Raw genomic sequence first — 24,329 nt, forward strand, 5'->3', positions numbered from 1 at the left:
ACAGCTGAACTAAGACGTGCACTAACTTTATCGCTAGACCGTTTGCAGAGGCCTTCCCGCCCTCATTGAGGTTTGCCACACCTGTCCTTTTGTTCCAGCCTTCCTCACGCAAATAGCACCTGTGGGAATCTCGATCAAATTGGGATAAAATGATCAATCCATTTGGCTTTTTCGAAGAAAGCCCTGTTCTTTTAAGGGGAAGCATTTTATGCAGTTAACCTTCAAACCTCTATTTCTGTTGTCCAAAGTGCTCAGGTGGAATCAAATACCAGCAGCTGAACTGACAAGTGTTAATGTCATATAATGATTATTTAATGTAGAATAACATTAAATCATCAACAGGAATAACTCTCAGAAGTTGAAATCCTTCTCTGGTGGTTCTTTGAATTCTGCCCTGTGATCAGTTACCCATTCCACCTTGGCATTGGCACACAAACCTCAGAAACAGTCAGAATAAATTCCTTCATGGAAAGAAACCTGAAGCAGAGTTAGCAGGCCTCTGCTGGCCAGCACCTCCTGAGCTTAATTGGGATCAGCTAGAGCTGCTTGAAATCACTTCCTTTTTCAGGAAGTTGGCTTTCCATGCTCACGACCCCCACACTTTCCTGGACACGCCACCCTCACCCCAAACATCCCCCAGGGGCAGCACTGTCCCGTCAAGCCCTCCAGGGAGAATACCAGCCCTGAGGCACCATGAGATTCCTCTGCGGTTAAGCCATGCTCTCATTCCTGTCTTGTGTGTAATCTTCTAAGAGGTGAAGGTGTCAGAAGAACAGAGCATGATGGAGTAAGTACCTGTCCCCTCTCCCCTGTGTCCTGTGGATGGCAAGCAAAAATATGCATGGAAGTATTGAGATGATTCTGATATTTGAGTCCTCTGTATGATATCTAAGCATCCTTATTTTGTTGTTCTCTATTCTCACCAGACTGCTTATTACAATTTTTTTTCAGTTAATCATCTTTGCTATTTTAACATCCTTAATCAATAGCCCTAATTCCTTCAATTTTCATTAATGTTTTCACTGAGTTAGTTCTTTGCAGAAACAGATCTTTACCAAAAAAAAAAAAAAAAAAAGTCTTCATCGTAAAGGGAACTCAAAGGAATTATGATGTCACCTCTTCCATTTCCTGAGTTCATTGAAAAGTTCACACTCTATTAAAGCATACTTGTTTTTACTCAGTATTCAGGAAAAAGTGACACCGTCGGCAACCATAACAGAGCAAAAGAGCAGCCAGGAGACAAGGAAAAAAATCAGAAGTGTCCTGGCCGCCACCCAGTTCACATGGGTTAATAGCCAAGACCCAGCTCCAGATGCAGGGTCACTTCAGTTAACTGGAAAACATGGCATGGAATGCTCTCTTTGATGGAAATCCCAGTTCCACGAGCACTGATTAGTATTTGGGCGTGTGTGTGTGTGTGTTTGCTTCTGAGAATGGTCCCATCCCCTTTCTAGCCTTTCATACTGAATAAGCGGCTTCAGTCCTCCTCAGTGAAGGGAGGGAGCTGCATTTTTTCCTGCACCTTAATTCTTCATCAGCAAGACTCTCCCTGAGGTCCTCATCCCCAACAGCATCCTTCAGCTGCTTAGGAAGCCAGTCAAAGGAACGGGCAATTCACTGAGTACAGTGCTCATCTTCCCGGCCATTTCCATATCAGGCAGCTTAGGGTGAGAAGGTTCATCCTCTCCTTTCCTTTCTCAACCCCCTGGCCATCCCATGGCTCCTCAAGAACCCCGTAAACAGAGTTAAGTGTACAGATCACAGGCCTCTGCCACTAATGTTTTTTTCTTTCGTGCTGCCAAGCTGTAAGAAGCGGAAGGCTCTTATTTCAAAGACAGAGCCCCAGTCTTGCCAGTAGCACCCTGCATGGAGTTCAGATGTACTGCCCACCTATAGTGCCTCAGAGAATTCACTCCCTGGCCTAGGGAGTGAGGCTCACCATCGCTCAGGGGGTTGTGGTGGTTGTCTGTATGTCTGCCATTATTTACGACTTGTTCCTTCATGGGTTTGTCTTTAAGTTCATGTTGGTGTAACTGGTGTGCTTGCTGCATGCACTTGCTGTCGTACTTGTGTCAAATGATTCTCTGACTTCCTTTGGAAAGCACTAATGAAAAGTGCTGTTTCTCTTCTCTATTGTTGGGTTTTTTGTAAAGTTGCTCAAATGCTCTCAGGTATGGCGGCTCTGAATGGAGGACTTGGCGCCACGGGCTTGACGAATGGCACGGCGGGCACCATGGACGCCCTCACCCAGGCCTACTCAGGGATCCAGCAGTACGCGGCCGCGGCGCTGCCCACGCTGTACAGCCAGAGCCTGCTACAGCAGCAGAGCGCCGCCGGCAGCCAGAAGGAAGGTGGGTGCCCAACCCGGCCCGTGGGCAGCGTTCGGCCCCGGAGCAGAGTCCCAAGGGAAGTGATAAGCCGCTGTCCTAAGAAGAGCGGCTGTTTCATTTCTCCTGCTCATGGCTTAAGACATCTGACAGGCCTGAACACTCTGTTGCAGTCTTCTAGCTGTCTTTTCATTTACCATCCCACTCTCTGGTCAGATGGACCTGCCACCCTCTGTGTGCCATATTGCAGTTACCTGGTAGCTGCTGCTGCCAAACCATTGCCAGGAGCCCCCTCTCCCGAATCAGAAGGGCCATCTCGTTTCTCCCCCTCCACGTAGAGTCCTTGTTAGAAGAAGGCCAAGTCAATGCAGCGTCCTGTGGGCTCACCTGGCTTTTGCAGGGTCCACATCCCCCTTGATGGGGAAGCTGGCCTTGCAGGTGGTGATGGTGTCCAGGTTAATGACAAAATCTACTCTTAAGATCAACCCGGTCTTTGTTTAGTCAGGGTCTTCTGGGGAAGCAAATAAGTGATTGATTGCCTTGCTTCTCTGCCAGTAAGGCAAAATAAACATCAGGAAGTGAATGCTAAGAATACATGAAGACTAATTATAAAGCAGTTAATGAACTGGCCTGAATAGGGAGGGCTTCTCTCTCTCTTTCCTCCTTTTGGTTCCTTCTTCCTGACTGAAGTTGCTTCTAAAGCAAAATCTGCACTGAGATATTTATTCTCTTTCTGACTTGTTTTGCATACAAGAAGCGAGGATAAAGTGTTGAAGACATTTTTAAAATTCCTTTTTGTTCTGATCCTCACCCCATAGTTCCAAACTGGTTTTTGTCTGAATACTTTGACTTTAAACATGGTGTCCAATAAGAAGTAGAATGGTTTTACTTTGTCAAGTTGGAAACTGTAACAGGGACACAACTTTAAAGATCTGTCATTTTGTTTTGTTTTTTTAAGGGTTTTTTTCTTTTTCTGTAACAGCATTCAAAGTAGAAGGAACTTGAAAATCTGAGTTTCTCTCAACTCTCTTTCCTCTCAGTTATGTTATTGTAGTTTATTTTAAAGCTCACACAACTGTCCAGACAGCTGCGTTTTCCCAGGTGTGTGGAGACCCTGTGCCATAAATACCTCAGCTTCCCCAAGGAAAGCCTGTATGGCAGTCCCTCTTTCTGAGGTCTGACTTCCACGGTAACAGATGAGGGTGGTAGGAAATATCCCATGAGATAATCATGTCCTCGAGAGAGACCAGGAAAGACAGTTCCCCCACGTGCATCTGCGTGCTGGTCACTTCCCCATCACCCAGCAGGGATGGCCTTGGGGCAAACCGTGTAACCTGGATCACATCAGATACCAGCAGACTAGAAAGTTAGTGGCTTAGGAGAGTCTGGGCCCCAAAGTTGCTTCACCCCAGCTCAGAGCCCTAAATTTCTGTGCCTTGAGTTTCAGGCACTGCTTGTGCAATAATTAACCCTCTGGGATTAATGTAGAATAATTCAGGATAAACACTGCCTCTCCAGGTCATTTATATCAGGTGTGCGGGCTACCAGCAACATGGGTAGGTGCTCAGTCTTTGTTGGCGGTGTCTCGGGATTGTTCAGGTCAGGTCTTTTTTAATCTCCCATCTTTTCGCATGTCTCTTCCGATCATCATCTCACCCTGTTAACGTGTACTCAACAAACTTAAACCATCTCTTCCTGGGGGCTCAGACAGTAAAGAATCTACCTGCAATGAGGGAGACCTGGATTCAATTCCTGGGTTGGGAAGATCCTGAGGAGGAGGGCATGGCTGCAAACTCCAGTATTCTTGCCTTCAGACTCCCAATGGACAGAGGGGCCTGGTGAGCTGCAGCCCACGGGGTCACAGAGTCAGACACAACTGAGTGACAAAGCACAGCACGACATTAGCTTAAATAAAACATATTTTAAAAGGCAAGTAATACTGAGAAGGAAAGAAAAATGCCACAGTGAATTCCACTGCTAAACAGTTTTAGATTTCCTATTCCTTAGTTCTTTAATCTAGAGAGCATGGTCAACCTGATGTACTTAGTCATGTACCCTGGTGTATATTTTCCCATAGGAAAGTGAACCAGTCTGGCCTTGTAAAGAAATGGTTTTAGTATTTCTCCCAGCTAAGACTTTGAAGCATTAGGCATCCCTACAGATCTGAATTCAGGCAACCTGATCACCTTTCCTGCCATTCCTAAATAGCCTCTGCCCTCTTTCACACCTTCCGGTCTCCCTGAGTTTGCAGGAGGCATATCTCGCACGCACGCACGCATGCGCACGTAGGTAGAGCCCCCAGATCCCAACAAGACGCTGGCATCCCCAGTGCTTCCTGCTGCATCAGGGGCCCTGGGGCCCTGTGAGAAGAACTCGGGTGCCAGCCATCTGGACCAATGAATAACACAATCTGACGAGCTTTGGCAAGTCAGTCAGCTGTAGTGGAAGTCCAACAAGTGCGTGGTTGATCAGCAGGTTTCTTACTGAAGGGAGATGGAAGGAAGATACAGAGGGTGAGCCCTCGAAAAATTGTTTCTTTGCCCTTGGCATCTCTAGCAGTAGCCACCTTCACTGAATGTTAACGAGAGATTCCATACCAAGTCACCTCTTCCTCATTTTTGTGTTAACAACTTTGGCAAAATCCAAATATTTCTTGGTGATGAGGGGGAAGACAGAGCCTCCTTGGGCTTATTTACTTTCTTCCTATGTCCTCGGTTCCCTGTCTGCCCCAGACACATTCAGAAGGCATCCGAGAAGGCCAGCACTGCCGTGCGCAGCCAGTAATCTGTCATAGTGCATTAAAACTGCATTTTCTCCCTGGGCTTGAGGTGAGATGACTTCGCAATTCAGATTGGGTCCCATTAATTCTCATTGTGCATCTGGATTTTTTATTTAGAAGCATGACCCGTTTGGGCCGTACCAGGCCTCCTGCTTCACATGCTGCATGGTGGCTTTGAGAACATCCATCTCCTGGGTTCTGGTTTTGCATCTATTTATGTTACGTGTTGACGACTTTTAGCTTTTTTTTTTTTTTTTAACCAGGAAACATCTGGGGACCTAACCCTGTAATTGTGTCCCTTTAAATACAAACTGCATCTCTTGCACTGGCTATGCCCTTGGAAATTGTGAGCAACACAGAAAATTAAAGTAGCCTCATTAAGACTTAAATAAAAGGAAATGCTTCATCTCTGTGGCTTCAGAAATTTGCTCCAAGAAGATCTCCTTGTGAAAAGTTCCATTCATTACAATACTTTTTTCTTCTATGATTGTGTGTGTGGAAAGAAACTTGTTTTGAGTTTTCTTTGCAAAGATGTTTATCCTTTATATTTTTACAAAGTTTTTTTAACCCCAGTTTTATTTTTCTTCAACCCATTCAGATAGATATGCTCTCCACAACCCCTGGGGACCCACTGCACCTTGTCCCCTGGGGCTTCCCAGGGGCACAGGTAGTCCTTGCTCTTCTCCCGTGAAGGTCAGTTCAGGTCCCAGGAAACAGTGGCTTGGCCACTTCACCAGCTGGATGAGCTCCCCTCTTCCCAGACACCATGCCCAGAACATCCCAGAGGCATCCAGCCGCAGGGCCTCCCCAGAACCTCTGCAGAAGGATCTGCAATGCCCCCAAACACTCTCTGACCTGGAAAGCATGCTTACCTGTTACGTATTAGAAGGTGACTATCTGGCATCAGGTCACTGGGAGTCCCTCCTTTTTGCTTTCTCTAAGCTGAAGATACTTCTTATGCAGGGAATTAGAGAGATGGGAGAATGGAATGGAAATAAAGTTCAGAGAGCTTTCCACTCTGGTACAGCTAAGCTCTCCCCTGTTCTGCTCTTCCTCCTTGTATTTCTGGAAGTGATGGTTAAGAGTGAAGCTCAGCTTAGTGTCTGAGCAGCTTCTGTACCTTGTACATTCAGTGTGCAAGGCTAATTCCCAGGGGCATCCTTCTGATCACAGTTGTGAAAGTCTGGCTACCTATTTTTCCCTGCCTTGACTCACTGCCAGTCACTTCTAATAAAGATGATTATTAGACTGTGTGTTAAGCGATTTGCCAGATCAAAACTGGATGGATAATTAGGTAAATGATTGAGAAATCCAAGCAGCATTACTGCTATATCCATTATGTCTAAATTGCTGCAATTTGCGTAGAATACACAGGATACTCTCTCCAAGTGACAGTATATACTATGTGCTACAAAACACAGCCACTCAGGAAAAACCCACACCTGAATTCTGCCCTCCACTTCACCCCATGACTGCTACCTTCACACCCAGGAAGACTGAAAATATGTGCTCACGCACAGTAAGCAAATGTGACCCACAGATTATAGATGAAAAGGACGCCATTCTTAACCGGTGTCTCTTTGGAAATCAGAAAGATATGAAGCATGACTCCTATCCTAAAAGACATACCAGCACTGGACATCTGTCTGTCTCCATTCTCATTCAACAGGAGAGAAAGCCACGTGCTTTAGCCCATCTGTTGTTAAAACATTCCTAAGAAGCAGCTTTGGAAACTGAGAAGTGAAAAATACCTTACTCTGATTTTTTTTTTTTTTCCTCTTTAGGTCCAGAGGGTGCAAACCTCTTTATTTACCACCTTCCACAGGAGTTTGGAGACCAGGACATCCTGCAGATGTTCATGCCTTTTGGAAATGTTATCTCTGCTAAAGTCTTCATTGACAAACAGACCAATCTGAGCAAGTGCTTTGGTATGCAAAAGAAACCCAGTTAGAACATTACAGGGCGCTCCCAGTAAGGAGTCCTGGGAGGCAAAGTACAATGGCCAGTATTCTAGATGCCAGGACAGGGCCTTCAGTGTGTGTGGTGGTTCCTGGCCCTCCAGATCCGTTAAGCAGACTAGGCACAGTCATCTCAACCACAAGAGGAAAAGGGGCTATACAAAAAGGAAAGATCTGGGAAACTGAATGCCCACAGAGGAGGTGATGCTTTATATTGCACTGTGCAGGGACCTCATTACCGGGAACTAACGTCTTCACTGTAGAGCAACATCGGTCTCTGGGCCCCCCAGTCTACACAACGAGCTTCACCAGACGGAAATACGGTTTAGACTGTAGTGTGGTCGAGGCTGTCCTGATAGAGGGGCAGTACAGACACTTGGCATGAACCCCATCCCCTCACTGTGACTCAGACGCTGTCGTGTGGGCAGCACACTGTGCTGGGGGCTTATGGTCCAGCATCTAGTAGTACATAAACGCGCACACACCTAAGTGCACACGCTGCCACCACAGCCCCAGCTCCACAGGCACAGGGACCATGGCAGATTTAGCTCATGGTGACCTGAGAGGCTGTGGTCTGGTGGGGGTGGGGTCTGCAGTGGTGGCCTAGGCAGGCAGAGCGCCCTGGAGACACAGGTCTTCTCAGGACCCTGGACAGCCCTGATCTGTGGTGGCCTGAGCTGTCACAGCCTCCTCCTTCAGGCAGCCTGGACTCTGCCTCCCCAGGGTGACTTTTGCTCTCAGAGAGAGGAAGGCAGGCTCCCTGCGTGCCCTAATATTTTACAAAAGAGGTGAGCATTCATTAAATCTGGTTCTCGTTTTATGTTGTGAACTCCTGTGTTTCCCACAGTAGTTTGGAGGCTCAAATGTCTAGGGTGTATGTGCCTCACGTGGCAAGCTCTGGCCCAGTCTGAGGTGTAACAGCTGCTTTATTCACTCCTCTGATCTAATGACTGACATTGGCCATAGGTACCAACAGCAGCACAGAACAAGATCAAGTAGAACAGATAGGGGCCAGCAGGAAATGAAAAGAAGTGCATGGCATAAAGAAAAGCAGGTGGGGGTGGTTCTCAGAGGCAGAGCCTCAGACTTGGTATCTGGCTGATGGGTAATGGGGCAACCCGTCTAAAGAGAGTGCTTTGGCTTCTAAAATTCCATTATCATAACATCCTTCTAATTTCTCTGCTGTCACCAGGAAGGTCTGAAGCCTCTGTTGTTAGGGGAATCAGTGTGTCAGCCATTTAAAGTCACTGTTTCTATCCAAGTGGAAAGGCTGTTAGCCTGAACCCATTACAAGTATATAAATGCCCTTGTAATGGTTCATGAGAGAATGAAATGGAAAGTAAGCTGTTACAGAGGGTGTGTGCGTGTTTTGTAAGAGCTCACCACCGGAAGCTTCCCTGCCCCAGGCTTCCAGCCAGACGTTTATAGCCCTCATCACTAAACAGTGTCTGAGCTTATTTGGCGATTGGAAAGGGTTGTACTTTGCAGTTTGATTTTGAGAAAATATTTACTGTCTTGAGAAGAGTCAGCCTATAAATTACTTAACCACTGTGTGTATAATAACACATAGTAATGTAGTAGATGATTATACTTAGCATTAGGCACTGTGTTTCGGTTCTTATTAAAAAGCTGTAGCATCCCATATGTAGGTGTCTCAGTGAGACTGCATAACTTCTTGGGGTCCCAGGTTTGCCAGTCATAAGCCATACCCTATTTCTTTATCCTAAGCTCTTGGCCAGGTTTCATTATCCACTTCACCCTTGACACATTTCCATTCTTGTAATCATCTTGCTACCTCTGGATTAAGATGTAGAAGAAGAATATCAGCAAAGTCTTAGATCCAAGATCACATTTATTGGGAATTTAAATTTAGTAAAAACTTAAACCATCTTTTTTGCATACAGCCAGCCTATGAGAAGCTATTCTGCCTTATACTATATGCCTCTTATTACCAGCTAAGAACTCCGCTAAAGGTATATTTATGTCCCTTTCTTCCTCTAACTCGTAAAGGAATGTTCTCCTTAGATGGAGAAACTTGGTATAAAACCTTCTGAACAGTGGATGGTCAGAGTTGAAATCCGATCAGTATAACTTCTTCCAACAACAAAAGTAAGTAGGGGCAACACTTCTGCACTAGCATTAACTGAAGAAGCCTTGGCGAATAACCCCTACCCCCAGTGCTAATACAAACCATGTGGTCAGAATTCTGTGTCTAGGTCTTGGCAGAGCTTGGACGGTTGTCAGAGGCATCTGAGTGTTGGTACAGAGAAAAACTGTGGGAAGTATGTGTTAGGATGGCTGTTAAGCCCTGAGCTGTTTAGACTATTTATTCTCCAAGAAACACTTGGGGATATACAAGGTAGCAATTTCCATTCTAGTGAATTCAGTGGAGCTTTGAAAATGTAAGTTGAGATAGAGAGAATGGCCCAACATTTCCCCTGGGCCCCTAGGTTCCTCTCAGCAATAGCTCCAATTGGTAGAAATCAAGTACAAATTATTCTAGAGTTAATTCGCTGACCCCATCCTGTATCCAGGGAGAACTGGAATGAAAACAGTCCGGGTCTTTGGCAGCACATCAGCTGCCTTCCCTTAATTATCGTACCTCTAAACCTCACCTGGCTGGAGCCTGGAGCCCCCGGGGCCCTTTGAGGGCCCTGCATGCACTGATATACTGGAGACTCTTGGAGGAGGATTCTAAGGGACTTTGACACACAGATTTGACTGGAATTGGTCAACAGACGAAACTGACTCACAACAATGCTGTGTGAGTTTTGGCTTTCTGCAGAGGGGGCTTGTTCTCATGACAGCCAGTTACCTCCACTGCTTCACAGTGGATGTTTCCAGTGCTGTCCCTAAACCACGACTGCAAGCTGAGTAGAGCTGACCCGAGCCCCCAGGTTGGGCCCCATCACTCCCACCTGCAGAAACATTCTCCAGCCACCCTGCACTGTTCCCCTGCCTTTCCATCCTGATTCCCGCCCTTCTTCCCCTCGTGTCTTCCAGGTTTTGTTAGCTACGACAATCCCGTGTCTGCGCAAGCTGCTATCCAGGCTATGAATGGCTTTCAGATTGGCATGAAACGCTTGAAGGTCCAGCTGAAGCGCTCCAAAAACGACAGCAAACCTTACTGATCCTCCCCCCAGAGGCTCTCTGCTCTTATTTTAGCTTTCTTAGGGTAAGTCCCATGAGCCAGCCTGGGCTCAACAGGAAAGGCAGAGGAGGACCACATTGCCAACTTTTACCAAGAGAGACGGTTCTTTTTACAATAAGGCCTCCATTTCCCCTCCCGCCCCCCACCCAGTTCGCCATAACTAAACTCGGCTACCTTGTTTCTATCAAGTAAATCCTCCTCCACTTGTGCCACTGCATTCTCCTTCGTTTTGCAATTTGAATCTCCTTTAACCTTTTTTGTTTTGTTTTGGGGGTTTTTTGCCTTTTTTTTTTTTTTTTTTAAGAAAAACACATATACAATAAATGACATCTTGAGAATTTACAAGGCAAACAAAGGCTAACGTGCAATTCTAACTCTGAGACCCCTGTGCCCCAGAGCACTGCCTGGAGAATTCGCCCCTCCTGCCCACGCCTACCCCGTAGGGGGGCGCCAGCTGTTTATAGAGGGTAAGGTGGTGGCATAGCGCCAGAGAAAAGCCAGGAGAAGCACTTAAAATTAACAACACAAAATGTCTTTCCACTACATTTGGTTTGTTTTAAGAAGTAGGATTTTATTTTAGGGTTCAAAGAAACATGACATTTATTGGTCAGATTATTACACTGGTTGTCTATTTTGTTATTGTTTTATTTTAGTTTTTAGAAAGGATTAATGTAAAAAAAGATTTAGAGATCTGTTTCTTAAAGCTACAGGGTTTAAAAATTAAAAATGAGTGAAAATACTTGATGTTTCTTGAAAGATAAATTTAATAATAAATAAATAATACATAAATACATAAATAAAAAAGAAAGCCACAGGCCTGTAAATTTTATTTGTAAAAAAAGCATTTCTATTTTTGTACAAAATTTTTACTGCCTCAGAAATAATGGAAGCTATTTATTGCCTACTGTTAACTTATTGGGTACCTGAAGAGCAGTTCTCTGTGCTAGCTAGATTCTTCTGAAGTAGTCTCTAGAGGAATCATTCTAGGAACGGGCTTTTTTTCACCGTTGAACCCTGGGCCTAAAGTTCATGCTTTATCCTCTCGGTGTTTGTATCTGTCTGATGATTTTGTTCGTAACCTCCATTATCTAGTTTACAGTTTGGTCGTCTGACTTTCCCGTCTGTTACATTCGTTGAAACTGGACCCTCTTCTCCCCATCCCTTGCCAGTCCCTCACCCCAAAACACCCAGAATCCATCCCTTCTCCCTCTCTGGATGGATTCTCTTGGGTTCCATTGTGTTGTGGATAAAGAGTGTAAGAAATGCAAATTACGTGGATGGCTGGTAGACTCCCTAATGACCTAAGATTTGCATTAGTTTCTCTCCTGCACCCTGAAGAGTGATTTTGTTGCTGCTGCGTAGATTCTGTGTAACTTTTTACTCTCCCTGTTTTCTCCCTAGACATCTTCATGCCCGTTAGTTCACCGTTTGCCTAGCATGTCCCTGTGGCGTCTCAAAAAAGTTTCATCGTCCCGTCATTGTTTCTGATGTCTTTCTGACCTCACATCATATTTGGTTCTCCTACTGACCTTTGATCTAGTTTGACCTTTGAAATTTGCATGTGACCTCATCTAGCTATGAATTCTGGGAAGTCAATGTGAAAAACATTGCTGCATTCATGCAAGACTGAAATTTATTATTAGACAAATTAATTATAGAAAAAAACCTGTGGCAAAAATGTTTCTTTCTTATTTTTTCTTTCTTTTCATAAAACAGACTTGAAAGTATTATACAGGGATTGGCATTCTTCCCGGTCACTGGTAACAATAGCAATATGTGTCCAGGGACACAGAATGTTGGTTTCTAACAGACTACTTCCAAAAACAGTTTGAGAAAAAAACTGTCTGATTTTAAGTCTCTAGAGGTCTGTAATAGTTTTTACATTTTTCAGGCAGTGTAAAGTTTTTTGATAAGGCCATTTTAGGTGGCTCACTTTCTCATTAAGATATATATATAGAACCACTTTTTGTAGATTAGTATAAGAAAAATATTTACCCTGTTTTGGGGCAAATGCTACCTATTTGTGTCACCTTTTGCTGAACTGACTCACAGTTAGACAATCCATGGTTTAATGCACATGAAATTACCTATATTTTATACTGTTTCAATGTACAGGAGAAAGGTTACTGTAAACTGTGTTACGTTGGTGCTTCTGTGAATTAAGTTGTGGTTTCATCATGAGTCTTATGGTCTTAATGTTCTTTGTTGATAAGACAAGTTTAGAATTGGTTTACTTAAAACAAAAAAGAATTTCAAAAAAAAAAAGTTGTTTGCTTAAAAAAAAATTTCATGTGAGGGGAAAAAAAAAACCTATTCCAGAATAAGTTTTGTGTTGGCTTGTAAAGCATTGATGTCATTTTTTTTTTTAATTGTGGACTATTTAGATGTGTTTGTGTTCAGCAAAATGTGATTTTTTTTTCTTTTAAAGAAAAAAAGTGAAAATATATAGTGCCAAATTCCAAAGGTACTTCCTTCCTAGAGCTTCAGTGTGTTTCTTGTGAGAAGTAATTTGATAACATGGGTATTTTATTATGTGTTTTGTATAAATCCCTAATATTTAAAAAACAAAAAACAAAAAAAAAGGTTAAAAAGTTTGTTAACTTGCTATCCTGTGGTCTTGTTGCCTGAAATTGTTATTGTTTGTTATTTCTCTATGATGTTTTTTGTAAGACATTGTATAAGTGCCCATGTCTCACTTTTTTAACCACTCTGCACATCAATGCTGTGACGGCAACCTCACAATGTATTTTCTTCATGATATATGGAAACCTCTAAGGTGAGAAAGTTTTGAACTTTTAACCCTTTCTACCCAGAGCTATCTGGAATGTTGATAACTTTTTATACCGTCATCATTTCCGTTTGTTTGGGGTGTTTCTAATTTGGATTTCTTTTTCTGCATATATCTTTCAGTTGTTTCTGTCTTTCCTACTTTTTAATCCTTTGGTTGAGATCCAAAAGAAAGGAAGAGAGTTTACGAGATAAACGGGAACGGTAGATAGAGTCAAGCACCTAAATAAACCTTAAATTCAGTCTGCTTTTGAGGTCAGGTGAGCGGTATGTTCCAGTTTACAGTAACATCGTGCACCTGTCCAGGTAAACCACTCTGTGATGATGGGGTAGTCTTTGGAGGGATTCTGCTTTCGTTTCTTACTTATTCCCATGGTAATGTTTCTTATCAGCCATTGTGCTGGGGATTGTCCGACCCCAGTGGATACCTCTGAATAAGCAACGTGTCTGGAGTTAGACGCTGACCATCCTTTCCCTGCCTTTTTGTTCCTTCTGAACTGAATGCATCTAAAGGGGACTGAGCATTCAAGGCAAACTCAGTTCATCACAGTTACTGACCAAATGCTCAGCGCCAGTCCCTGCTGCCATTCTCTTAAGTAAGTGCCATGTTTCTTTGACTTCATGTGAACAGGTCTCTTGCTGTCCTGAAAAACCCCAAGTCATCCCTGCAACCCACTCAAACTCCTTTCTTGGACGCTTCTTTGTTTCATAAAGGAGTTCAGAAACTGCTGGCTCCACTTTCTCCCTCCATTTCCCACTGACCACCTTGTTTGGTTTATTGTGTGTGTGGATGTGATAGCCCTGGGAGGGAAAGGACTAGCCTCTAATGATGCAAAAAAAAAAAAGTTTCCTTCTTACAGCACATGCACTTACAATGAAATGACCTGTATTATCCTCACATGTGTTTACTACTGCTGGGGCCTTCCTTCATCCTTCGAGGGCTATTTTGTACTTCCCGCAGCAAGCAGCTGAATAATAAAGGTTATCGCACATGTCTCTCTCGTGTATATGATACGGTGGTAACACAGATACACATGTAAGAACACAAGACAACACCATCTGAATTTCCTGGACTGTTTCATTCAGAATCTCTCATCAATTATACGTAAACCTTAAACCATCTTCCCCCAACTTCACTGAAGCCAGAAGTGCTCCAGTGCCCTCCTCCTTCCCTCCCCTCCTCCACCTCCCCCAGAGGAACTGAGTGCACTTGACAAGAGGCTCAGGGCGGGCACTTAGAGCTAAGTGTTTATTCTACAGGCAACCAAGACAGTACCGTTAGGGGGAAGGTCTTTTTTTTTTTTTTTTTGCATGTTTCATTGCTAAAAAGATAACCCTCCTCCAAAGACAAGTTGTCCTTTTCTTCACTTTCTCTTTTAATATCAAAAGGAAAAAGCTGCAAGGGTGCGAAGGGCCTGTGCCAGAAGAAAACACACAGGGAAACTGCTTTTTTTAAAATCAAGTGTAGAGAATAGTCATTTTTAAACTGAATTAGAGAATTGCGATTAAATGGCAGTCCTCAAAGGCGTAACAAGTTCATCTTTCTTTCACCATAGGGGTTATAGTTCTTTGGCTTGTGCTACTCTGGATTCATTTTACTGTTTGTTTTTAATTATCTTAAGTGCTAATTAAGAAGAAATAAAATTTTAAAAAAACCTGTAGTTTCATTACCTTTTTGAATAATGTCATACAAAAAAAAGTATGTGTTTTTTTGTGCTGTGAGAATTGTTGTTTGTAGATTAATAATATCATTTTGTTTAGAATTACAAAATAGTTTTTAAATATTGTCTGAGAAAAGCCAAAGTTAATGCAACCTAGTGGAAAACTGTAAGACCATTTGAGTATTGTTTGTTTTATTGATGCATTTGGATTTTGTTGTTTGATGGAATTTGAGCCAAAAAAAAAATAACGCAGGCTTTCCTATTTCTACAACTGATTGTACTTCTGCATTTTGTACCAGTGGAACTTTTTATACTGGAGATTAAAAAAAATGGAAATTTTTGTGGCTTACTCTAGTGGGCCCCCTGACAATGACTGATTTCAAGTTTGATTTCTGGTTGATAGAAAGAAAGTTGCTTTTCTTTTGAGAATTAAAAACTTTGGCTTGATTTCTTTTCTCCCTTTGCTTATATCTAGCATTAGAATTTTGTCTTAAAATACAGCGGTAAGTTTCCCTTTTTATTCTGTATTGTGCAGTTACACAATAAGGTAATTAGATTTAGAAGTACTCAGTCACTTTAAGTGGATAAATGTATTAGTTAAAACTTAGGGGTTTGCTTTTTTGCTGTTTAGATCAAAGTTTTTTCTGATTCTTCTGTCCTCATTGTGAACATAACCGTGTAGTTGAAACAGTCAAACTTATTTTTGTAACGTATGTTATTGTGTGATGCAGTTTTTTGCTTCTGTCTCCAATATTAAACCATTTTCCTAATACTTGTTTCTCTCTCTGAGTGTTGTATTGTTGGTAGTCATTGTATGTTGGTGATACATCTACACACCTCACTGTTTCACGTATCTGTTTTTTTCTATATGTTGTGTAAAAAGATACAGTCGATTCCACCTAAGTGAATATCTGATTTGGGGAAGGGGAACTACACACCAGCCACCTCGGATTTACGTACAACAGCCTATTTTAACCACTGCTTCCAAGACTTACGTCTGTGGTCCACCTACATAACTGCCTGCAGAGTCGGATTTGCCAAGACCTTGTCCGGTCTTTCGACCACACTGGTACACTGCACTTTCTCTTTTCTCCTCTGCTCTCTGCCCCTTCTCTTCTTCTCTTGATGTGTGTACGCAGTTCTTAACACTCAGTAAAATTGGCTGCCACTTTGCTCATAATCTTAAGAAACAGCAGCAGAGAGGCAGCAGCTCTGGGGTTTCTTCTATCTACCCATGAGTCCAAAGGCCTATCATTACCATCAAACTCTTCTCAGAAACCAGTCACATTTGTTTTAAAGTGAGCTCCTTAAGGGAAGAAAATAAACTTTACTTACCTGGTGAATAGATATGAAAGGCGTTAAACTTAAATCCATGGGTTGCCATCAATCAATAGATATGTGTAGAAAAGTAAATTATTTTAAAGAGCTAGCTGAATCCAGGAGCAGCTTTAATTATTAAAACTAATGGAAGAGAAAATACTTGCAAGGGCTCAAATGGAAGCTCTACTCAGTCTGGTCGGGTGGGAGGGGGAAAGGAAAAGTTTCTCATGCTCAAGTCTTCATAATACATCATCCATTTCCACATGAAAACCAAGAATGCCATATACATCCACACCCTCCCTCCTGAAAGTGTATACTTTGTAGAAAGCCTTGTCCCCCACCATTGCCCAACCCCAGGTAGAAAACTAGAGAGAAAACCATTCCTTGTGCATCCTTGAAAGCTGAAGCCACAGGCCCTCCTCCCTTTCTGCCCATCTCTTCTGCTCAGGAATCTGACTGCTCTCCAAGTGCTCTTACAAGATTCCACTGACGTCTGCTCCCTGTCTGATCTCTCCCTCCAACTCTTCAGACGCACAAGCTCTGTCTGACTCAGGCCACCCGGCACCGGCAGCCATCCCCCGGCTGCCAATGAGATCCTCCCTGCAGGTGCTCAGGCCCCTCGCCCTCCGGTTTCGGCAGCCCCTCTGAGCCCTAGCCTCTCTTTTCTAGTTGGCGGCACAGCACAGAGGGGCTGGGTGAGGCGGAGGCAGTTTCCCACACAGGCCAAACACCTCAGCGAAGCAGCCTCCACTAGCTCCAGACCCGCACAGATGGGAGCTGACTTCCTGCCAATACTTCTGCTTTAAACCTCATCAGAGCCTTCATCAGTTTGCCTCTGAAAACCCACTGCTTACATTAGTGGGGAAAAGAGTGCTAAGGGTGTGATTTCCTTTTCTTTCTTGTAAATACTTTTGCGGGGGTGGAGGGTGTGAGGGAGGGGAGACGGGTGTAAAGAGGGTGATCAACTCTTTCCAAGATGCGAGTGTTTACTTTTTCAACATTTAAGTCATACAAGTATCTACATCCACCATTCGGCACAAGGCAAAATACTCATGCTAAGTAAAAGAAGGGAAAGACAGACAAGAATTTTTTTGTTGTTTTGGAAAAACAACGAAAACAATAATTCTCCAAAGAAGGGGACAAAAATGCTAGCTCCCTTAAGCACGTACGATGTAAAGCTGGTCCCTGCTTAAATTCACACTTACCCTCTTGATTCTGTAAAACGCCCCTGCAGTGTCAGCAAGGCGTCTTTGCCTGCCGTGCACAGACCGCACTGGGAAATGAGAGACCTGTCAAGGTTGACTTTGCTGACAGCGTCACACGTCTGCACAGCCCACGGCGGTCCTGAGCAGTCTCGGGCGGGCACTCTGAGCTGGCGGGGGAGGAAACACAGTGAACGTTAATGTACTGTGAATCGTTCCTGATAAGTGAATAAAAACATTGTGACCAAATAATCAGCTTATTCACTTATCAGGAATCGACTGTTCTGCTACTCCACTGTTTTTGTTTTCCATCTTTGTTGTAGCTCACTATTTCTGCTGTGTTCTGTTTTCTCCTCTCATGCTTGGGCAAATCACTGGGAATATTATCTTCATGTGACCATGAAACGTTTATATCGAGTGAAAATGATATCTTAACAAAATCTATGCACTTGCTATCAGGAACACAATACTGGATGTGTCTTATATATATTGAACTATATAGTACTCGATTTCTTAAATAAAGCTTAAGAAAGGATTCTGCTGTGTGTAAAGTTACTGTTAACTGTTTTTCAAAGCAGTGTTTATAAGAGGTATTTTTGTTCTTTTCTGTCTTGAGTGATACAGGATATTTTTCATTAAAATTATAATCACTGGCTTTATGACTTAATACATTGACTTTGGAAACAAAATGGAGTGGGATGGGCGGAGTTCTTCCGAGTGTATTTTAGCGAGAAACATCTGGAAAACCATTCCCTTACTGGTGGCCGTGGAAAATCTGAGGAGGCAGAAGAAAGCAATCCCTTCACCACCAAGAGACCCCTGGAAAGCATCCAGAATCTGCCCTGACCTAGAAAACCCCACTGCCTTTCTGAATGTGATCTCTTTAGGCTCAGAAGAAAGGGGACGAAAAAGAAAGGCAGATCCAAGAATACTGCTGGTTGGCATCAATGCTTTTCCAAAATGAGATGACACTAAAACCATACCCTGCTGGAGAGCAATGGCGGGTCTATTCAGGACTGCAAAATGAAAGAAAGCAAAAGAAGGGGTTTGATCACTCAGGATGAGAAGGGTAAAATTTCAAAGTGACATGTGAGAGAGACATCCTATAACAGTTGCAAAGCTTAAATGGGAGGCCTGCTGCTCAGCCCTTTGAAGGAATATTTTTGATATTTTTCCTATGGGCCATAAGTCTGAACAGAATGGCATTTTCTGTTGGACTTTCTTTTTTGCTTTGAGGTTTTGTGTTAGATTTGTTTTTCTTGCTTAGTGTTTGATTCGAAGAAAAAGTCCTAAACTTCTACTCGCAAAATGGCACAGGCATGCTAATCCTTTATAAAACAAACCTTATTCATCCCGATAATGAGGGACAGAGACAGCACAGTCAATGAAAATCCCCAGATAATCCAAAATTATTCTTCCAGTCTCTGCCTCCTCCCACCCTAAACCTCCAATTCATATTTGTGACCAAAACCAAAATTTCCAGTAAAAGTGAGAGATCAGAGAAACAGTCAAGGATACCAAAGTCCCAGGGCCAAAGTTGATGCACTTGTTGGAGCTCATGCAGTTTAAGGTTGAGGCAGAGATTCTGTTTTTAAAAAGGTTAACATTTTGAAAACCATTGGTCTACATGAACTGGGCTTGGGTGTTGAAGAGTGGGTGGCCTTCAGCATCAGTCTCAGCTAGAAAGCATCCTCTGTGAAAAAGGACACATCCAAAGCAATAATGGGAAGATGGGCTCTGAGCCTCAGAGGATGAACATCAATGTATGCCCCTCTTGAGCCTGCAGCCCCAATTCCATCGTCCCCACTCCAGAACTCACCAGCCAAGAGCTGCGCGCTGGGGACCAGCTCAGAGCAACGGCACGAGGGTCTGTCTGGTGGGAGCTGCTTTAGGGGGAAGGCACCATTTCTCTGAAACTTTCTCTACTGGCAGCAAAGTCACCTGGCACCAACTTCTGCCTGCCCACATCTGAAGGATGTTTTTACAAATAAAAACTATATAAATATGTACTTATATACATAAACATAAAAGACATGGTCTATGATCTGCAACTGATCAATTATAGTTAAATCCCCCAATAAAAATCCCCAGCTCTGAGATGTGAGGTGGCCCCTCAGTCTGGAGGCTGGGGTGCAAGGTGGAGAACATGCCTCAGTGCCCTCTGGAGCCACGTGCCTCCATGGGTATGCCAGCACCAGCACCCATCACCCGTGTAGCCTCTCTGTGTCTTCATTGCCTCACTGGCAAAACTGATGCACGAATAATACCAAATGCAGAGGGCTGTTAGGAGGATTAACTAAGCCAATATTTACAAAACACTTGTGATAAGGGTCCATCATGTTGTAAGTCCTCCGTAAGGCCAACCAGTTAACAGTGGTGTGCACTAACAAGGCCCACTGTAAGAAACAGTACATGAGAGGCAGGCCCGCCCTCAGGCTGCCCTAAGCCTTGCGTAACAACTAACTCGATTCTCAGAAAAGGAAACATTCCTCACTCAAATCCACCCCTTCCTACCTTTAAGTATTATACTTACGTACCTCTTACCCAAAAGAAAAGCCTAGCTTTCCAGTTTAGGTCCAAGGTGGGAATGACAGAAATCACCTGGAGACATGCCTGTAACAAGGCTTCCAAAGCACTTGTGTTCTCAGTTGCAGCACCAGAGCCGCAACTGAGCACCTCAGTAAGAGCAGGGCCAGGGCTCAGAAGCCTGGATGAGGCCAAGCACAGAGCTCTCTAGACCACTTCACCCCAGCCCCAGCTTAACTGCTTCTGTTTGTTTTGATTACTGGTGATCCAAGTAGAATTTTATTTAGAAACATAGTTTTGCTACTAAAAGCACAAAGATTAAAACTCACTGCTTTAGATGGGTGTAGTCCTAAGAGAGGGTCACTATTACTTAAGCTCTGTGACATGTATGTATTGTTCGGAATCAGTCTCTCCTTCCTCTCCCTTCCTCCTCTCTCTACTGCTTCTGTGTTCCCATAGTTCACTGTCTGACGCATCATGATGTTCACTATTTACTGCATGCTGTTTACATGTTGCTAGACTGGGAGCTGTGAAGGCAGTGACTATGTCTCATTCATCTCTGTATCCCCAGTACCTCAACACAGTGCCTGCCATACAGTGTTCAGAACCACCGGGTGGACGGATGAATGCAGCAGGTGGTTTTGCTAGGGCTGGGAGAAGCATTCCTTATTAAGTGGACAACTCAGGAGATATTTGTGGAGAGAAGTCTGATTACAGTCTGGGATGAGGATGGTGGAAATTGGTGGTGGAAGTCAGGAGCCACTGTGGGAGGCCTGGGGCACAGATGGGGATGAGGAACACTCATCTGCTTGTGCATCCCAAACAGACAGGTTCTGCCTTGTTGCCACAGAGCTCATCAGCTACTCGGTCCTGACTGGAAGGATATTCCTATAATTAGGTCAGACTCCTTGAGTAGTACTGTCAGCTTTTCCTAAGCTAAATTTTGAACCCTCTCGGGAACATTTTTTAATCTAGGGACTATCCCTAGATGTTTAATATTGAAGAGATCAGACCACTGAACCGAGTACAATCCAACAGAAAGCTATGAGTAAAGACACTGACTGCCAAGGCACTCTTGAGAAGCGGTCAGCACCCTTTCACCCTCTCAGCTGCAGCCACTGTTCAACCCACCAGGTTAGGCCTGGAGCTGGAGGGGCCACGCCAGCCCACAAGCAGCACAGCACCACTGACTCACCAGAACAGCCCTGAGGCAGGCAGTCCATGCTGCTGCCCAGATGCTGTGTGGCTCCAGGCATCCAGGAAATGCACCTGAATCTACGTGATGTGTCCCAACTTGTCAACAGCTACCCCAAAGACAGAGCACGATCCACTCATCAGTCACTTGTTCGAAAGGTATTAAGCAGCTACCCCATGTGAGGCACTCAGGCCAGGGCGGGTAGTGCAAATAGTCCATGGCCTGGCTTCCAGGAGTCTGCCTTGACTGGCATATCTGCCAAGTAAGGAGAAACTCTTCAAAGCAGCAAGAGTAGATGTCCAAACACAGCCCTCTCCCCGCACAACGGACACTTTGTCACCACAGTACCCACGCAGAGTTATTATAGACTGAAGATCCACAGACTAGTCCTTCACTGAGCTTGGTGCTATTCAGACACAATGTCTTCCCAGCTAGAGCTTAAAGGTCTGTCCTGAAGGAGAATGAAATACAGTGAGTGATGGGGGTGGAAAAGCTGGAAGGGTCTTCTCAATACCAACGTCTCTACCCAGGGCAGAGCTGAGCAAAGTGGTCCTATGTGCTCAAGAGTCAGTTCCCAAAGTGGCCACCTGTGGCACATCCTTACTCTACCAAATGTGTTCCATCCAATAACCTGAAACAAATGGGAGCTTTCCCATCGAGGAGTACAATGAGGTGGGGAGGGGACTGGTAAGGGGAGAAGGGCCCTGGAGGGATGAGGGAGTTATGGCCTGAGGAAAACTCCTGCAGAGCTGATGGTGGAGTCACCATCCACCTAGAGCTCCAGATCTCAAGCCCATAAGCTTGCTCTCCAACCAGTTCTGACCTCCTCATCCTCCCGTGAGTGTGTTCCACCATCCAGGTGCCCCATTCATTTTCTCCTACAGGGCAACGTGTACCCCTATTCCTAGTATCAGTTTCATCCCAGTCACATGTTGTGTAGAATAAACCAAGAAGGAAACACTGAGGACTCTGTCACTAAAGTATATGATAGGAGTTTCATCACCAGGAAGGTGACATAGGTCTACTGACTTCACTCCCCTTAACAAGAACAGCTAACAACTACAATGGTCAAGACACCACTGAGAGAATCCTGAACAGGGTGGTGGGGCTGAAGCACCCCACTCCCCACCACCACACAGACAAGACAGACTGCCACAGAAGAGTAGGAGGGGCAGCCACACCCTGACCACACGGCCCAGAGCAGCACAGCAGTATGCCAAGAAGCCTTCCCTGAGCCTCCAGCTCCTCCAGTGGGAAAGGAGAGCCCAGGGTGATGTCCAGCCTCCCAGCACAGGGAGCCCCAACTCTAGTTCCACTCCACAGGAACCATGGGAGCCTGTGAGGCTCGATCACTGAGAATCTAGTCATGATGAAGAAGTAGGGAGAGGCTTCAACAACCAGCCCTTGAGCCTTGGCAAACTGAGTTCTCACCTGCAGAGCCTAAGCCGTAGCCCCCACTAGCTGGGTGGGGTAGAGTGACCAGAGACTTCGGCAGGGTGCTGGTCTGCCTGATCCAGGGCCTCAAATAGGCTGGCCTGGCTCTGGAGCCTGGGCTGCTCACACCCAAGCAGGAGAGCTGAGTCTGCCCTGCCTGCTCAGAGCATGGCCCTCACTCCCACAAACCCCACACCAGAAACTCTGTTTTGGAAAATTTCGGAGTTGCCTAAAGTGGGCCCACTCAGTTCCACACAGGTCGGAGAGCTGAGTCATAGCCCATATATTGCAGAGCATAACCCCAGCCCCACCTGACAGGAAGAGCTGTGAGAACACCTGGAACTTGCTGTATAACCCAGCAACGCTCAAGCCAAGAGGCAGGTAGGCAGAGCTGATCACCCCCAAAGCAAAGCCAGTGGCCCTGTTCAGCCAGAGGACCACCTGGGACAGGGGTAAGCTTGAGACGAGACCCCAAACAGCCTGAGTGGCACTGGAGCTGCTTCTGTGCCCAGGTAGAGAAACTAATTCATAGCCCCACTTATCACTGAATACAGCCATCAACCTGCTAGACCAGAGCACACAGAAGCTGCACAGCCCATCCAACAGCCCTACTTACAGTGACACTTGCCCAGAAAGCTGTGGCTTTTCCTATATGCAGAGGAAAGCCTGTGGCATCATCTGACCAGAACATTCAGTGTACACTCTTGCCTGCTTCAGGTCCTAAAATTGCAGAGATGCTAATTCTTAGCCCCGCCTACAGCTGAATATAGGAGCCCAGCCTGACCAGAGAACCCAGGCAACCGCAAAGCCCACCCTACAGCCTCACCCAGACAGAGAACAAGCTAGTGTTCCAGCCAGCTGGTCCCAGTGAGTGGTGCACATCACTCATCCCATCTCACAGCTTAAAGCACCAAAATCAGACCTTGTATCAGGGGCCACCTGTCCAAGGACATATGCCCAGAAACCCAAAATGAGCTAATAGTAAAAATTATCTCGACCAAAGAAAATCTGCAAAGTCTGGAAGACCCCTTACTCAAACTGCACAGACACCAGTGTAAGGAATCAAGGATTATAAAAAATCAGGAAAATATGACACTATCAAAAGTAATTAATAAAGTTCAAATAACTGACCCTAAAGAAATACAGACCTATGAACTGTCAAAGAGTTCAGAATAATCCCCCTCAAGAAGTTTAGTGAAATACAAGGAAATAAAAACAACTAAATGACATTAAGAAAATATTACACAAAATAAGTTAACAAAATGAGAAATGCAACAGAGAAATAGAAACCATCTAAAAAGATGAAATACACAAAAACACTAGAGCTGAAAAATACAAAAACTGTCTGAGGCATTCAATAGAGAGCTTCAAAAGCAGACTCAACCATGCAGAAAAAAGAATCAATGACCTGAAAGACAGAACATGTGAAAATATCCAGTCAGAGAAAAAAGAATGAAAAAGAGTGAAGAAAGCCTATGGGACACAATGAAGAGAAACAATATTCACATTGCGGAAACTCCAGAAGAGTAAGAGACAGAAGGTATGTTGAAAGCAAAAAATATATATTTTCTTTAAAAAGTTGTATGTAAAGCAAAAAAAAAAAAAAAAAAAGACTTCCCAAAACTGGGGCAAAAGCTACATATCCAGATACAAGAAGTCCAAACTATCTCAAACAGGGTGAATCCAAGGAGAGCTATACCAATACATGCTATGATTACACTGTCAAAAGTCAAAGACAAAAGATCATTAATAGCGGCAAGAAAAAAGAAGTTACATAAGAGAGAACCCCATAAGACTATCAGCAGATATTCTCAGCAGATACTTTTCAAGACAGAAAAGATACAGAATGGCTTAAAAACAGAAAAATGCAATGATACAAGAGACTCATTTTAGCCTTAAAGACACACAGAGACTGAGCATGACTGGACAGGGAAAGATTATTTCAAGTGAAGCACAAGCAAATCAAACCAAGGGCACATGTGTGCTCAG

The 24,329-nt window shown here is 44.3% G+C and overlaps 1 protein-coding gene across 36 annotated transcripts in view; it reads left to right on the top strand.

Moving 5' to 3' along the window:
• The window catches only part of CELF2 (CUGBP Elav-like family member 2), a 555,810-nt gene extending 538,090 nt beyond the window's left edge, over positions 1-17,720 (top strand). For 11 of the 36 annotated variants that reach the window (XM_042230301.2, XM_027976519.3, XM_060397185.1 and 8 more), the window contains 3 exons: positions 2,154-2,351; positions 6,891-7,034; positions 10,068-17,720. In XM_042230301.2, the coding sequence (XP_042086235.1) occupies positions 2,154-2,351; positions 6,891-7,034; positions 10,068-10,195 (470 nt within the window). In that variant the 3' untranslated portion in view covers positions 10,196-17,720. The remainder of the gene's footprint in view (positions 1-2,153; positions 2,352-6,890; positions 7,035-10,067) is intronic. The other 25 variants (XM_060397192.1, XM_060397195.1, XM_060397188.1 and 22 more) reach the window with 6 other exon arrangements.
• The last annotated feature ends 6,609 nt before the right edge of the window (positions 17,721-24,329 follow it).

This window comes from Ovis aries, chromosome 13 (genome assembly GCF_016772045.2).
Source record: "Ovis aries strain OAR_USU_Benz2616 breed Rambouillet chromosome 13, ARS-UI_Ramb_v3.0, whole genome shotgun sequence".
NCBI classification, from domain to species: Eukaryota; Metazoa; Chordata; class Mammalia; order Artiodactyla; family Bovidae; genus Ovis; species Ovis aries.